Source organism: Choloepus didactylus, chromosome 1 (assembly GCF_015220235.1).
Source record: "Choloepus didactylus isolate mChoDid1 chromosome 1, mChoDid1.pri, whole genome shotgun sequence".
Classification (NCBI taxonomy): Eukaryota; Metazoa; Chordata; class Mammalia; order Pilosa; family Megalonychidae; genus Choloepus; species Choloepus didactylus.
In genome coordinates, this window is record NC_051307.1 from 78,098,004 (window position 1) to 78,114,991 (window position 16,988).

Here is a 16,988-nt window from a genome sequence, read left to right on the forward strand (position 1 = left end):
AGGCTACCCACAGTGAAATGCATTTTACTGTAGTTATAAAAGTTATTTTAGAAATTCACCTATGAGTTCCTTACTCATATAATTTAGGCATCAATACCTCTCTCTTTGTTGCCATCTTCCACTTCCATCAACTTTTCTATTTCCCTTTTTATCAAGTACCCTCTGACTCTCCTTCTTTCAAAAGAAGCTATCAAAAACTTCTTTTGCCTTCTAAGGTGCCCAATGTGCTCTAGCCTCCAAATTTGACAGTCAAATACCAGTGTCAACATATTTTTCATCTCTATATTTTGCTAAGAGAGAAACATTCTTGTTGTATTTCCCTCCACTTCTCTTTTCATTCCACAATAAAGTACCTTTAGCCAGCAACTTCTTCCTCTCTGACAAACTTTGTCCATCCTCTTAATATACACACCAATATCACTATCCTAGATTGACATTTCATATACCACTAACAAATTAAGAATGCCACTTTGTGTTAAGCCATTTTAAACTCTTTCACATAACATACTTTGTGCTGGCCAAAGCAGATGGGTTTATTCTGCATTGGAATTTGCTCAAGCAAAAACAACTTAGGCTAATGCCTTACTTCTTAAGATAAGTATCCTGAGGTTTGTAGGTTCCATCATCAAAGTTCCAAATACATTTAGTAAAATGGACCAGCTGGTGAGTATAGCCCACATTGCAATTGGATGTGGGCCTCTACTTTCGAGGCCCAGGAAAAGTCTGGAGGAGCAGAGAGCACTTGATTTATTTTTAAAGACAAGTTAGGCCATCTGATAGATTTCCAGCGGAAAATCAGTCAAGGCTGGAGTTTGGTTCAATGAGACCATGGCTAATGCCAGCTCTTATTTTCCCATGGCTGACTCCCAATCTTGGCTGAAAATGCTACAGCCTTCCCCATAAGGGTAATCCAGGACATGACATAAGGAGAGACAGGCCTTCCAGGAATTAGATGAGGAAACAAAAGTCTCCCCCAAATTGTGTCCAGGATTTCATTCAGTGACGCAAACACCTGAATTACAATACCTGGTTTCCAATAAAGCAGAAAAGAAAACCTTAGCCCCTCTACCATTCACATTGAATCCAGATGTCTAGCAAATTGCAGGATTATGCTAAAAATTTGCCAAGGCAGCACCAGATGCTTGTAACAGTTAGGATGATATAGTGGTTGTGGTAGAAGATATAATGATTTTTCCAACCTTCTCTAAGATAAGGAAGGAAAGTATTTTGTGTAAGAGTTGGTGGGCAATGCCTTTGACACTGAGAACACCTGGCCAGTCCCTGTAATGGATTGGACATCTACTTCCTCTCTAGACATCTGGGTTACAATTAACTCACTGGCTCATCTACTATTTGCAAATTAAGAAAGCAAGTGGTTTGAATTCCAGTTAGTGTAAGTCTCTTGGGCTTCAATTTTATCACCAGGAATAGTAATGCAACCTGACCTTGAAGGGCAGTTGTAAGGGTTCACGTATCAACATTGTGTGATGAGGAGAAAGCAGTTACATCTTTTGCAATTACAGCTGTCCAGTCCTCCTTACTGCTCTTTGATCTCCAGATACCTGTCAGATCAAATGGTGGTGATGATGATCACAATAATATCATTCACTTGAGGAGTGACTAGTATGGCAAATACCTGCATACATCATCTCATTTAAGCCTCACCATAGCCTGAGGATGATTAACCTCTAAGCTGAAATTTGGAAGGTGACTTGCTCATGGCCACACAACTAATAAGTTGTGGCTCTAGATCTGAACTCCTCTTGGACTGAGTCCAGAATCTCTTTTGTGTCTTTTCTTTGTGTGAATAATTTTTGTTGTGGTTGTTTTGTTTAAGTACACTCCTTCATTTCTTGCTGCTCCAAGACAACCACCGAGCCACGTTTTCACACCTTTGTGGCAGAGACACAAACAAAATTCAAGTTGAGAATGTTGCTTCTTCTCCAAACATACACACAACCTAGGAATAAACACCCAGTTGTCCTCAACAGACAAACCAATCACCAATCCACAATGATTTAGGATAGGACATTAGGCAGGATGCTATTTATTTTCCTTTGGAACTATCTCAGGGGAAGGTAAACTAATAAATGCAGAGAATGAATGTAAGAAAATTAAAAATAAAAACAGAGTCCTAGAAATGTAATAATAATAAAAGAAAGTGGGTGGGTGATATTTCAGGCTCCTGACTATGAAGCTTAACTAATCACAGTTAAGTCGTGCTGTATTCCCATGAGAACTGTAATAAGTTAGATCTCAGCTGCCCAATGCTGAGCTGTATGCCTCACAAGTCTCACATATATCATTAATATGAAAAATCATGAACACACTAAATTTAGCCAAATTCTTCCACTTTCCACAAGGACTTCAGGGCAGTTTTGTCCATATTTTCAGTGACTTTTTCTTTAGCTTAACAGCTTCTCTCAGCCCTGGTGAATTCTCTCCCCAGCCTTGCCAGAAGTCAATCACTTCCAATGGCTTGGCATGTCCCCATCTGTGAGTGGGTCACCTGCACCATTAAGTCTGTGCGAAGCAAGGAGGCTCCAGATCTAGAAGGAGGTGTCTGAACATTTCTCTCATTTTCTTCACCTTACCGACTTTCAAACCATAGAATGATTGCATATTTTTCATTTTACAGTGCTGAAAACTTAAGTCAGAAAAATCCCAGGATGGGACACCATAAGGAAAAAGCAAAAAGCCTTCTGGACATATGAGCTCCCCTTTTGATCCCCCATCCCTGTCTGACTCTCCCATAAAGTTGGTCCTACTTTGCATATGAGGAAAACAATAGTATAATAAAAATGTTTACGAGAACCTAGCTGGAAGTGGTCGATTTTCATGGTGCTGTTGTTGACAGGGCCGAAGATGGTGATCACGGAGATTTTCCTGGTGGCCATTTTGCAGAAACTTTCTAGATATTCATCTCTCTGCTGCACATACATGTTGTTCTCAGTCTTAGGAGCCGTGATCAGCTGGAGGTGGGTGAAGGGTAAGCAAATATTAATTTACAGTCATAGTTCCACATTAAGGCAAACTCAAAAGAGATGATTTGGAATAGAAGGCTAGTAGTGATTGACACCTAAACTACAGACTATTCTGATGGACAAATAGCATAATTAGGGCCAAAAAAAAAAAAAAAAGGCATTTGGAAATGCTTTTTTTTTTAATGCCTCTAGACAGCATTAAACTTCCACTATTTCCCTTCCTTCCTCAGTCTTTGTGTGTTCTCTTTCTCTCATTTGTGAACTCTGCACAGGAATACGTATTTTGTGAGGCTGTTGTGAGCATTAAATGAATAGTCTACATATAATAAGCTCTCAACAAATTTTAGCTCCCTTCCCTCATTTTGATCTGCCTTATTCCCATCAGCTGATCAGACAGTTGTGAATTCAGTGGTTACTACACTATTTTACATTGGCACCATTGAACATTCTATGGTTTAGAATTTTATTAGGCAACCTTGCAGAAAGATTTTAGGATGGTTTTTCAGCCTATGTTTCTCACAGAAGAAAATATTCACTGTCACATTGGGCTTGTATAGAGCTCACAGTGGGCATCTTTTGACATTGGAGTTCTCTAACAGAAAGATTTTTACTCTTTTAGTCCAGTCTTCTCTCCGAGTCAGACCTGGTATTATTCGTGTAGTCCCCCTCTCTTCCACTCTTAGTTCATATCCCTGACTTCTTCTGGGGTAAATGCGGAAAGACAGAAAAATTGAAAGAGATGCTTTAGTCACTAGCCATTTGGGAAAATATATATTTCATTATTTTGGATAAAATGAGGGTATCCCCATTTTTGAAGGATCCTTTCAAACCCTCTCTCTCAGGTTGTCTCAATGTTATTATCTAACCCAATATAAATGCTTCTCTACTTCCTTCATTATTTTAGTTGCCCTTCCTGAGCCTTTTTCTCTTCCACCACATTTTTCCTGATCTGAAACCAGAACTGTGTATCATATTCCACGAGTAGGTGAGCATAGTGCTGTTCTCCCTGGAGGTGGGAGGATGTGAAATTTTATTCTTTTAGCCCCTCTTGATGATGACCAGGTCTTTGTTGATCTCTTTGACTCTGAATAACTCACAAGGCTGACGTCCGCAATGAATATTATTTATTCACCCTTTGCTGATTCATCACTGAGCTCAGAGAAAAGCCTCTTTATTTTTCCTTAAATACTTTCTTACGTTTGACACATACAAATTTATCATCCACTTTTCTACTTGCCCACCTAGACTTATAAACTATTTCTGCAGTTTGTGGCTATTACCTTGGCATTTTCAGAGGGAAAGGCACCATATTATTAACCTCTTCCAAATATTTTATCAAAATGATTAATAAATCTGGTCCCATTTTGATCCTGCTATTTGTTTTTCTCTGTGAGAGATGTGTGTACTGCTGCCTACAGTTTTTCCCCTCTAAGAATTCTTTATGAATACTAACCTTCTTAGAAATTAAGATGTGTTCAAGCCTTTGAGTGGAAATTAAAGATATTCTGGGATGAATTTTTTTTTTCATATAATTTAAGTAGACATGACTTAGTATATTTTTAATTTTGTGTTTATATGCCCATTCAGATGGACATGGTGGGTAGGAAATGCTTATTTTAGAAATGTAATTTCCCAAGGGGAAAAAACATAAGATCCCTCCAAACTTATTCATTTAATCATACTTAGCCTTAAAAAAGTTTTAAGGTGGCTATAAAAAGATATGGTGATGATATTTTTGGTTTGTTTTTAATTAGCTATATGACATGTGAAAATATTTCCTCCGGTTTTGATGGTAGCCCAAATCTCAGAGTTTTATTTTCAGTTAGCATATTTTAAGTTTTTCTTTCTGGCTGGTCTTTGCTCATAAGCACACTATTTAAAATACATAAACTGAATGTTTATATAAAAACACAAAACAAAGCCAAGAACAAAGGTAAGGGAAAGAGATTTACTGTTAACAATTTTGAACTTTCTGTTCTAAATTAAAGACAAGCTTATATTTAACATATGTTGAGAGGCATTGCTAGGGCTCCACTGCCCAGATGTTAGATCATTGATAATTACCTGCTCTGTAACTTGAAAACCCTACATTCATCATTCCTAGCTGTGAACTCAGGACCCATGGACAAACCATAACATGACAGGATTTCAAGAGTCCTCAAATCCCCCTATAGTCCCCTTCTCCCCTTGTGCATATCTAAGAACTTTGGACAATCTATAATCATATAGAAGGTTATCCTCCCCTGCGTGGCAGCTTCTCTCTTGTAGCCCTACATGCAGTCGCTTTAAGCCGTGGATACACAGCGGGAACCAGACTTAAATAAATAAAGGTCTCTGATGTTTATTTTCACCCCATGTCTTTTGCCTGAGGATGCCTTACCGTTAACCCACAGGTGAAGGGACATCCATTTTGCATGACTCATTTCCTAGCCTTCCGGTCCTCCAATATCTGGCTCCTGTCTCTCTCTGGCCAGTGTTTCCTGCTATTCCTCCTTCTATAACCCTTTCACCCCTTGCAGCCAGACAAGCCTAAATTATGAAATGAAAGAAATCTCGGGCAGAGCAGCACAGAGAGAGAGTGATTGCAGACAAAGTCGGAAGGTCTGCATTTTAATCCTAGTTCAACCCCTGGCTAGCTTGTAAACTTAAAAAAGATACTGAATCTTACAAACCTCAGCTTCCTCATCCTTACAGTGGAAAAACCCCTCTGCTCACCCCATAAGGTTGTTGTGAGGATCAAATGAAAAGCTTGCATGTGCCCAGGCTGTGTGCACCTGAGCTCGGTATCTGTATGTTGCCATGGAACAGTTCACCCACATTCCTTCCGCTGCCTTTGTCCACATCACCCCTTCCATCTAAGCCCTCCCCAACCCCTCCAACTTATCTAAATCTGAGGTACTCTTCACAAGCAACATTCTCCTTAAAGACTTTTGCAGCCCACGATGATCGCTTCCTCCTTTTAATTACTGTTCTTATTGTCTGTACTACTCACTTGGAATTTATGTATTTTCTTGCATTACTCACTTTTGTGTTTAGGTCACACCTTCCCTACTAGAGTGTCAGTTCCTCAAGGGATGGAACCCCCAGCCCCTATCACTGGGGCTCGCAGATGGCAGAACAAATGCTGAGCCACTTCCCTCAGGTAACACACATCACTCCACAGCCAGGAAGGAGGGGAGGGTTCAGAAACACGGTGGGCCTCCAGTTACCAATGTCTCGACACAGCCCACAGACCTGCCAGGAAAGACCTCTCCATACATTTAATCTATCCCTTGAGTTTGCATCAAGGAAAATAGAGGGAGCTGATCATTCAAACACATTTCAGGGACTCTTGCCCTGTGTAGTGACATCTCTGTCACATTCATTTTCTAGCTTGGTAGCATTTCAAACAGTACTTAAAATAGAAACTATTTCTAATATCTTCTTCCTAAAAAGAGCATCCAAGAACTTTTCAATAAGTGTTATTGTCTGGCAATTGCACTTGGCATGTCTCCAGTTTGTTGGCAATAAATCAGGATATGTATCATGAATTCAAAGTCGCATTTTAGTTCTTGTTTTTGTTTCTGTTCCAATTGATACGTCGGCTCACTGAGCCTCGGGATAATGCAGCCTGTTGCATAAGTAAAGGGAGCAAAGAGGAATGGGAAGATGCTATGTGGGAAGATATCTTACGTCTCAGATTAGTCTAAATATTGTGTTAAGCCCCAAACTCTAGAATTTTACAGGATACAGAAAGAGAACATTCAAGCCACTAAGGCAGAGTTTTAAATCTTTTTCTAAATTAAACCAAATAAGTGGACTGTTGTCCCAATATCCAGATTCCTGATGTAAGATTAAAAATGTCAACCCACTTGAATCAGAGAAGATTGAGTCTCCAAAGAATGCCTAAGCTTGCATCTGTATTTATGCAATTCAGCATATGAGGCCTCTAGTTGACTGGCAAGTAGATTGGTATCAGGATACAGAATGATGGCTTGTCAGCAATTCTCCATAGGGTCGAGTGATTTAGTGACAAACACCTTGTCTATACTCTCACCATGGCCATCTCCACACTGACACCAAGCAGTTTAATGGATTAGGTTAACTAGGATTCAGTCTATTGTTCTTGACTGACCACAGAGAAAGCCAGAGAGTTAAGATGCAGAGAATTTGCTGGGTATTAAAGTTAGAAACACTGCATTTGTAGTTGCTTAGCACAAAATTTGACAATTAATATATGTTGTCATTTATCTGGGTAACTCAAGGTTGAAAATGAATTTTAAAATGTTCACATTGATTAAAATGTTCACCTCACTTTATGGTGTGTGCCCACAGGAAGCCCCTACAAACAGGAAGGCAGCACAGGGTAGCGGTTTGTACATAAGCTGTAAAACAAAGTAGGCCTGAGTTCTAGTTCTTGCTGTGCCACATATTAGCTGTACACCTTGGGCAATTCTCTCAATTGCTCTAAGCTTCAGTTTCCTATCTGTAAAATGGGGTTAATAATTACTTTCTTGTGGGGTTGTTGGAGAAATAAACCAAGCCATCTCTGCAAAGCTCCTTGAAGGATATGCATTTCTCTGCTGACAGGCTGAGAGGCAGTGGGTTGAAGGTTTGAACTCTGACCTAAGAATAGGATCCCTGGCTCCACCTGCAGCTCCTTTGAAGGTCTCTAAGATGCCATTTACCCAAACACAACCTATAACATCGCTGCCATTGTTTCTGCAATTGAAGTAACAGTTATGTGATGTTTTTTCACATCTAAAGAATGTATAAATAAATGCAAAATACTAATGGGTTATGAGAAAACGGAGTTAGGCAACAGGTTGCTGAAAAGCTAGAAAGAGTTCCTGAAAGGTCTGCACAATTGCTTGAGATGCAAACATCATTTCAGTTTCAGCACACCCGGTTACATTGAGGCCAGTTGGAAAAAAGAGTTCTCAGCCATACTTGAGCGGCTTGCAGAGCTCTAAGTCTTTCTGAATATTAACTGAACCATGGAGCTTCCTGAACAACATCAGCTGGGTTTGACAGGGAAAAAGAGTAGCAAAAGAATAAATGGCACCAACAAGGCCCTTCACCCAGAAACACCAGTCTGCTCTCTGTCCAGTAAAATAGACTCTTTCTTCTCCATCTTTTGATTTTTTTCATCTTTATTTCCTCTTGTCTTTAGTAATCTCATTTTTACTTTAGACATAATTAACTTTTCAGAAAACACATTTCTGATATGATCATCAGCTGGACACACGGGAGACGGCAAGGCTGCAATCCCTCCTTTGGGTACTTTCTTTCTAATAACAAACCTTGTTCTTTTGCTAGCCCCAAAGAGCCAGCACTGCCACAGGCAATTCCAGCTGGTTTCTGTTTTGCCTCACATGACATCAGCAGAAGTTGTCATTTGAATTTCACTTGCTAGGAATTTATGACCAGGGATACTGTTAAAAGCAGAAAAGACCCAGCTGGGCTTTCAGATCCCTGACTAAGAGAGTAGAGAAAATAGAGAAAAGGAGGGAGGAAAAAGGGGCATGACTAATATCTGAGATACTGTAATGAAAACCCGTTTCTTTTGACTCACAATCTGTACTTGCCAGGTGGGTGCACAGTTACAATTCCGATCTCTTTTTTTTTTTTTTTTTCCTGGTTAAACCTGACCGTGAGGAAAGATTTGCCTGCTCTGTTGGCTAAATGGCTCAAGTTGGGTAATGTCCTCCAGTAGGCTGGACAAAGTCCCAGGAACTCAGGAGGAGAGCAACAGAGCACACCACTAATGCTTTCACACGCACAAAAGAGAGCAGTTTGCTCCCACAGGTCCCCTTACAAACACGCAAAAACAGGTAGAGTTCTACTCTGAAACGAGTGATACTTTTGATTCTGGCTGGAATATTTCCACTTAAATTTATATACTCTGTGAATAGCCAAATTGCTGTTAAACTACTCTAAAAGACAGTCTATCCTTTACTAATCTAAGCATATATAATCACTTTAAGGATCTGGCTAAAAACTAATAAGTACATTCAAAAATATATAAGTTGTGGCACAAAAGACACATGAACCCTTAAGTCAACTATACCCTAGGTTTTGTAACAAAGCATAGATCCACTATAGATGGAAATAGCTAAGAGAATTTTGCAATATACCCTATCTATGATAAACACCCCAAGTGACTCTGCTCAAAGTAACATTTTGAGTGCACCTTTAAACTTTTTGAAACTGCTAAAAATAAATGGGAAGCGAGTCCCTCTGCCCAGATTATTAATCCAAATTTAGACCAGATTGGAAAAACATCCTCTGAGGAATGTCTTAAGAGCAGGGTGCCTGTCTCTTTTAGTGGGGAGCACACAGGGCAGGGAGTCACCTTGGGCCTTCAGTAGGAAGGGTGCTGTCCTCAGTGGCACGGGGCAGCTCCTTCCCTCCCAGGCATCTGAGAGAATCATACCTGACCTTCGTTACTCAACGTTAAATCACTGATCTTTTATTCGGAATTAATTACATCGTACCCATTTCCTCCTTGCTAGCATGGAGTAAAATGACAGCTTTAAGAAGCTGGGTTAGAAATCTTGGAGGGGCTCTAAAAGAGAGGGAAAGGAAACATGGAAAGAAGGAGCCATTCTCACATTGCTGATGAGAGCTCTCTTTACGTTTAGGATGAGGGGGTCTTACTCCTTCCCCATGCCCTACTTGCGTTTAACTAGATTCTGTTACTGTCCTTTGGATGGTGGAAACTAATGATGGAAGTGGGCTACTGAGCTGGATCTGTGACTTAACATTAGCAGCAGTCAGACCCATAAGGCAAAGGTCAAGTAAGGACTTCTTGCCCCCTTTGCACAAAGATGCATGTACATGCACACACGCACATGCTCATTTTATGGGAGCTCAGGAGAAAGTGACATCTGGACTCCAAATTCAGATGTGTCTCTAGGATATAAGAAACCGAAGCAACTAACCCAGTTCCCCACATTTCATCCCTTTAGCTTCTTACTGGTAGTTTGGCAGTGATGGTGGGAAGAGAGGCAGCCTTTAAGGGGAGAAGATTTTCTGCCAGTTGGTTTTAAAAGTATTCATGAGGGTCATACCAACAGGGCCCTTCCATATTCCAATCATGCTCACAATCCACCTGAACTACTTTACTTTTCCATTTAAGGCTTCCCATTGTTGACGCAGATCTAATTAGGGGAGAGAATGGGATCACTGCTATTTTCCCCATACACATGCTTCTAGTTCCTAAGGTCAAATTAGTTCCTAAACTCACATAGGAAGAAGAAGCCCTTCCCTAATGGATCAGTGTATTACATTTTTAAGAGCTTCATTCTTTTATTCTTTGAACTCAGAAAGAGGGAGCTGTATATCCAGAAATATGGCAGTAAAGAAGGGGTGGGGGTGAGTAGTGATGGGTTAGGAAGAAGCTGACTCTAGATGTTTCCCCAGGCTCATGTCTAGGTTCTCCACCCATTGACTCTGTCCCCTGGGGCCGTGAGTCTGTGAGGACACAGGGTCATAGAGCAGCTAAACCGACAGAAGTCAGTGGCCTCACTGCCCTTTCTTGCCAAACCTCCTGATCTGCTTGACATGGTACAGGTTCAGCCAGTCTGGCATCTACCAATATGATTTTACAAAAATAACAAACCAACCACTAACATGCTATGCCTCAGCCCACAGGACAATGCCAAGAAGATTACTTACGAGGAGCCTTCGTTTGCCTTCAAAGGACCCCAGCAGGTCAGTCACTGACTTCTTGGGACTCTGAGTGAAATGTTTTGTGGTGGGTTTCAGATAGCCATCCTGCTCTGTTTTACCTGCTTTTTTCTTCTTGCTCTTCTCTTTCTCCTGCCTGCTCTTTTTCTCAGCTTTGTCCTTTTTCACTTGTTTCTCACTCTTTAGGAGCTTGTCTGTTTTCTCAGTCTTCATTTTTTTCTTCTTCTCAGGTTTCTCAGACTTCTCATGCTTTTTAGACTCCTTGGCTTTCTTAGGCGGAACATTTCCCACCTGCAGCTCCTCCTCCAGCTGAGAGGCAGTAGGCTGGCTGAGGTCATACTTATCCTCATACTCGTTGCTAAGAAGTTTGTCCTGTGTTTTCTTTTTGGGAGGTTTTCCCTTCGCCAGCTTATGAGGACCTGGCACCACATCTGGGTCCCGGTGGCCATGTTCCCGTCTGTCCGTGCGGTTGTCCCAGAAACGGCCTGGGTTGGCCCCTGCGCTGCGCTCTGACATGGTGGTGGGAGGGGCAGCTGTGAAGCTCTCAAAGCTGGTGGCCTTGCTGGGCCTCTTGGTGGTCTGTGGCCTCTCTTTGTGCTGCTCCTTCCTGGGTGGAGGGTAAAGTTTCTCCGAGGCCGAGGGCCCCCTAGCAGTGGTCCCCTCAGCTGCGGTGGGGGGCCTTTGGGCATCAGTGGAGACGTGCGTCCGCGTGGTCCAGGGCCTCTGGGTGGCCGGAAAGGTGGTGGTGGTTGTAGGTCTTGCAGCTATAGTTACCACCCGAAAAGCGGCCCGAGTCACTACTGTGGCAGACGCAGGAGGAAGGGTGGTGGCCCTTGGGGTAGGGGGAGGTGGGGGAGGAGCCGCTGTCGTGCTGGACAGTTTCCTCACCACCTTCACCCGGCTCTCCCTGGTTGGTGGGACTTGTGCTCTCCTAGAGTCCTCTTTCCTCTTCTCATTGCCCGGGCTTGACCTCCCTGCTCCTCCACCACCGTTGTTCCCTTCCACCACTACCTGTCCCTCTACACCGGAGGCCTTACATTTTTGGACAAAACCCTTCTGCCGGATCTTCTCTATCTTGCGGATGGGGCCCTGGTCGATGAGCTCATACATCGCCTCCAGCCTGACCGGGTAGGGGTAGCGCTCCTCCACCTGCAGCGTCTTCTTCAGGAGCACCATGCCAAACTTCCCCTTCTCCAGCTTCAAGAAGCTCATCAGCTTGGGAATGAGAGTGGGGTCCAGGGGCTCCTCCAGGACCCGGCCTTCGCTGGTGATCCTTCGCACCTTGCCTCCTTCCTCGCCGGCCTGGTGGAACAGCACCATCTGATGGATGTGTCTTTCCGCCAGCTCACAGTACACGTCGTCCTTCAGGAGGCTCATCATGAGGCGGTAGTAGCCTTCCGAGGCGTGAGGCGCCGAGATGACCCACAGCCTGTTCTTCCCTGCAAAGCTGGCAAGGATGTTGGGAGAGCTGGACCCAGAGGGGAAACGCAGCATTCGAGATCGAGCCCAGGACCCCTCGTCTCGCACCATCTCGCGGGGAGAGCTCTTGCCCGTCAGTCTCTGCCTAGACTTCACCAGGGCCCGGTTGATGCCCATGGGGGCTGGCGGTGCCGTGGCGTGAGCGAGTTTCAACACCGGCACATTCCTCCTTCTTTGGAGGTACTGATGGTTTGCTTTTAGCGGGCTGGATCTCTCAATTCCCTGAGACTTTCCCTTGTGCCTCAGAAGCTGAGCTGGCCTACTGCTGACTTGGGAAACCAGAGGCACTTTCGGACCTCGGTGGCTGCGTCTATGGGTGGCCTGGGGATGGGGTTCTGACCCACACACCAGCCACACTGCCAACAGCATGATGAAACTGGGTCCCATTCTCCACATCATTTTGTAATCCACTTTGGGAGGCAGCAGGGTCAGACTACAGAAAAGGGATAGGAGGCGGGGAGAAAGAAAGAAAATCACTTAATTGCAAACAGAGATGGGCATTTGTTCCTTATCTTGGTCAAGGGGAGGGAGAAGGAATAGAGAAGAAGGAGGGAGGTCAGGGAATGGAAACTAGGATGAGATCCTGTTGCTTCTAAGTCACTGTAATGGGTCAGTATTTAGCAGAGACAGTTACATTAAGCAGGAAACCCAGCTCGGTTCCCGGGTCAGCATGCTTGCACTGAGTTTCAACGGACTCTGGAAGCTCCCGGGAAAATGCGAAATGAGCTTGTTAATTACAACATCCACATTCCATTTCTTCAAAAAAGCAACAAAGAAACAATCAAAAAAGAGAGAAAGGATTACACACTTACATTATGGCTCATAGAGATGGCGTGCAGAGGATTTAAAAAGCAATATGAAGTTTGGTCCCAGGACAGTTTCTTAGATGAAATACTTTTCCTCCCAAGCCTTTCTCCTTTCCGAGGGTGAGTAATACAAAGGGAGTTTGCTGCAGCTCCAGCTTTCAAAGTAGAACCACAGATCCCCAGGCAGTCCTGTTCTGAGAGCTGAGCTGGCTTTCTTCTTTTCTTTCTTGCTCTTTTTACCTTCTCAACAAGTAGGAAGAGGTGAAAGGAGCTGTCCTTTTGAGTCTTTGCATCTCCATTTGTCTGTAGTTTCTGCTTGGTTTTGCCAGTCTGTGTATGCCCGTCAGTTGCACCGTCAGGACGTCCCTTAAAGTGGAGTCCCAGCTATTTCTGAATCTCGCTCTTTCTTTAAGAGTTCCAGGATCCTTCTTATCACCCTTTCCGCCACAGTCAGGCTTAGTCCCTTTGTTTCAGAGAGTAAAAGCACTGGAATTAATATGTTTTCCAGGCTTAGGGAAAACACAGGAATGTGATGTTGAAAGGGGATTCTTTTTCTTTTCCTACGCTGCTTCTCTCCTTTTATTTCTCCCCACCTTTCTTCTCCTCTTTTCCTTCTGCTTTCTTTTTCTTCTTCCTCTTGTCTGGATTCAGTCCCAGAAATGTCAGGACAACCTCAGTTTTGCTCCAAACCAAACTCAAACAACAGCAGCCACTGGAAATCAAGGAAACTTCACTAAGAATTTAACAGATCAGCAAAACACCGCCTCCTTCCCATTTCAGCAAGTTGAGGGTGGACTCGGTGGCGAGGGAGAGGACTGCTCTTTGGGTGGGGGAAAGTTTTGAAACACTACACATCACCATAAATCACTTTAGAATAGGATGGCTGAGAACTTAACCCATTCCACACCACGTAATCAGGATACTTTCCCTTCCTGTCTGTTCTCACATTGTACTTTGGAAAGGGAAAATTCTCAGATTTCTGAATCTGGCTGCTTGGTTTTCTTAGAGACTAATATTCATTTGGATCATGGTACAGACACTGTGTGTGTGTGTGTGTGTGTGTGTGTGTTCTTAAATATATATATATATTTCTCTCTTTCTCTCTGATTCATGATTTTAGTTTGAAGTTGGAAAAGCCCATGGAAAACATGACTGGCTTGTTTTTATTTTATGCTAATTGGGATCATATTACTTTGTTCTTGTTCCTCCTTTCTCCTTGGCATGGAAGGAAGCTGGTAAAAGGTTAGAAATACAGGCAATGGCTATTGTTTCCCTGACACTGTGGTCAGTCTATCCATCAGGGAAAGGGCATTAGATCTCAAGTTTCGGTGCCTGGCCTGGGGATGGTAGGCTAGGGGCTTCCTCCAAGGGTATGCATGACCTGTGTGTTGGGGGGTGGGCAGTAGTGAGATTTTTAGCTCTCCCGAGGCTTTAGGCAATCCTTAGAGATGGCCCTATCAGATGCCAATGGGGAGACTGAGGCAGCTTTGGGCTTTTACCTCTAGGATCTGCCACGGTGATTCAGTTTTCAGTAAGGAGAGAAGGTGCCCTAGGTTCTGGATATGCCTTCTAGCCTCTCCAAGGGGTTCAATGAGTCTGAACTCTCATGACTTCACTCTATTAATAGAACATTTCAGGTGAGGTTCTGGGCTTTACATTAACCTTATTTAACCATCATGTCATATAGGAGATGGGTTGGTTTATCCCCATTTTGCAAATGAACAACTTTGGGCTTGGTGAGATGGTAAGGGGTAGCTCTGAAACTTCAACTTAGGTTTGGAACTATCTACTTAGCATTATGTTATCCTGCTTCCCCCTCTTCTTTGTTATCCATGCCTTCTCTCTCTCTCTTTCTATTCTTTCAATTCCTTTTTGTCTTTTTCCATGTTCATAGAAAAATCTTATTTTCTTATATTGTTTAGCATCCTATTTTCTGGAATAATTGTGTAGCTGTTCTTTTCGCTTTCTTTGATAGGTCTTCAAACTTACTTACCTTTTCTGTTGAATTTCCATCCCATGGCTTCTACCAGCCTCCTAACAAACCACACAACATTTGTCACCTGTACACTGGTAAAGCTGAGATACAGCCACTGTAGTGACCGGGAGTTGACCTGGAGGAGAAGCCACTCTTACCAGCACTGAGCTGTGTCTGTCTTCCTGGGACCCTCAAGCTTTCTTCCCTTCTATGAGCTTCTGTCACAAGATGGCGCACTAAACACATACACGAGAGAAGGCCTCCTACACCTCCTAGCTCCACCCTTCACACTGGCAAAGTGGGGCTTCTCATGCTTCTTTAGGAGATTTCAACCTCCTAAACCCTTAAGTGGGACCTCAGAAAATTCCCTTGGGAAGTCCCAGGATCATATGCCTAAGAAGAGCAATTAGCAAACGTTAGCCTCCACCCCTTTTCTGAAGTAGCCTGTGATGATTTATGGCATTGTAATGGTTCTCAATTTCTAGTCCATGATTTAAGAGCCCTGGGTTAAAAAGTTAACCATTTAGATCTTTCCAGTTAGCAATTAGCCAGTTCACAGGGAGAGAAAGAGAAAGAGCAGAAAAAAGAAAAACAGATAATTTGATGGTAAGTCACAGAAAGATAAAGAAAATGAAATTTGAAAGATTTTAGGGATGCTAATTTGAGGATTTACTGACAAGAAATTACCTGACATTGGCGACATAGTTATTGAGGTGGGGGTGGGAGGGTTGTATGTGCAAAACAGAATTGCTTTAGAGAAACTGGTGTGGGAATAGGATGCAATTAAATGAAAGTTCAGATGAATGTAAGGAAGCATCTAGAAGTGTGGGGGTGAGGTGGGGGTAACTAACTGCTCAGACCCACACCAACTGAAGGCTTCAGCAACCTGGGACCGTGGTGCAGTGAAACAGCCTGTCCCAGGCAGACTAGAAAAACCAGGCTTTCTGTTACATATAGTCAGCTCCCTTGCATAGGGTAACACTCAGTGGATGTTACTGAACTGAATTCAAAACATGCTTCTATCCCCTGAACAAGTTATTAACTTAAGAGGAAATCAGAAAAAAAGAAAAAGGAAAAAAAAAAAAAAAGTGGGCTATTCAGTGAGGTCTTTGGAGGGATAGCACCTCTCCTGCTCCAAGACAACCACCGAGCCACGTTTTCACACTTCTGTGGCAGAGAAACAAACATAATTCACGTTGAGAATGTTGTTTCTTGTTTTCCCCTTCTGTTTGCAGCCGTCAATCAAATGTTCTCTCTGATGTCACAATTTACATCCTTTGGAATGTAAACGAACTCTCCTCTTTCTCAATACTCACAGTGTAGGACAAACTAGAGAAATAAAACCATGCTCAAAGAGGAAGTCCCCCTGGACTATTAACTTAGGATACTGCTTCAGCCCACGGAGGCTCCTAGAAAGGGATAGTCCCCAAAAAGAAAGACTCTGAAATTGTCCCTGAAAAGTCAACAAAGTCTTGTGTTCAATCCAAAGTTTAAGGAAATGTATTATTTTTAAAAATAAAAATAAAAGTCACCTTTTGGGATAATGGCTAAAACTTTTGGGAAGAAGAGTTATTGGTGTTCTTTTTGATTCATTTATTTTAATTACTTCAGAACGTGTTGGGGAAACCTTTAAAACACTTTTTTTTCCAGGTAAAAATTTGTTTATTTAAGAAATGTTAAACTCCTAATTAGAGCAAATTGAAGGATTTTGCCCTAGCAGAGACTAAGAAGCTATGTGAATAACCTAATTGCTCATTGAAAATCTCTAACACCAGTGATTTAAAGTTCAGATCTTTATAGTTTGACATTGTATGAGGTGTGTGAACTTGTGGACATATGAATTTGTTGTTGAGGGGCTAATGTAGGGTTAGGGAGCAGTAGACGATGCTGGATTCAAAGTCTTAACTGTTGGTCCTTTAGTGCACACAAACATAATATATGTAATGCATATATCAATCAGGTTTGAGGGGGAAATTTCTGATTGTGTCACTTTCTATGCCTTTAGGTATAACTAAGAAGAGTGAGATGACCCAATTGCTTTCTTCCTTCTTTCAGCGCTCCTCTCAAATGTTT

The 16,988-nt window shown here is 42.6% G+C and overlaps 1 protein-coding gene across 2 annotated transcripts in view; it reads right to left on the bottom strand.

Moving 5' to 3' along the window:
* Nucleotides 1-13,748, bottom strand: part of CCDC80 (coiled-coil domain containing 80) — a 34,823-nt gene extending 21,075 nt beyond the window's left edge. The window contains exons 1-3 of one of the 2 annotated variants that reach the window (XM_037835382.1): nt 12,947-13,748; nt 10,644-12,567; nt 2,816-2,972 (exon numbers count right to left, since the gene is read on the bottom strand). In XM_037835382.1, coding sequence (XP_037691310.1) covers nt 2,816-2,972; nt 10,644-12,533 — 2,047 coding nt within the window. In that variant the 5' untranslated portion in view covers nt 12,534-12,567; nt 12,947-13,748. Of the gene's footprint in view, nt 1-2,815; nt 2,973-10,643; nt 12,568-12,946 lie in introns of those variants that run through there. The other variant, XM_037835387.1, reaches the window with a different exon arrangement.
* Nucleotides 13,749-16,988: the final 3,240 nt, after the last annotated feature.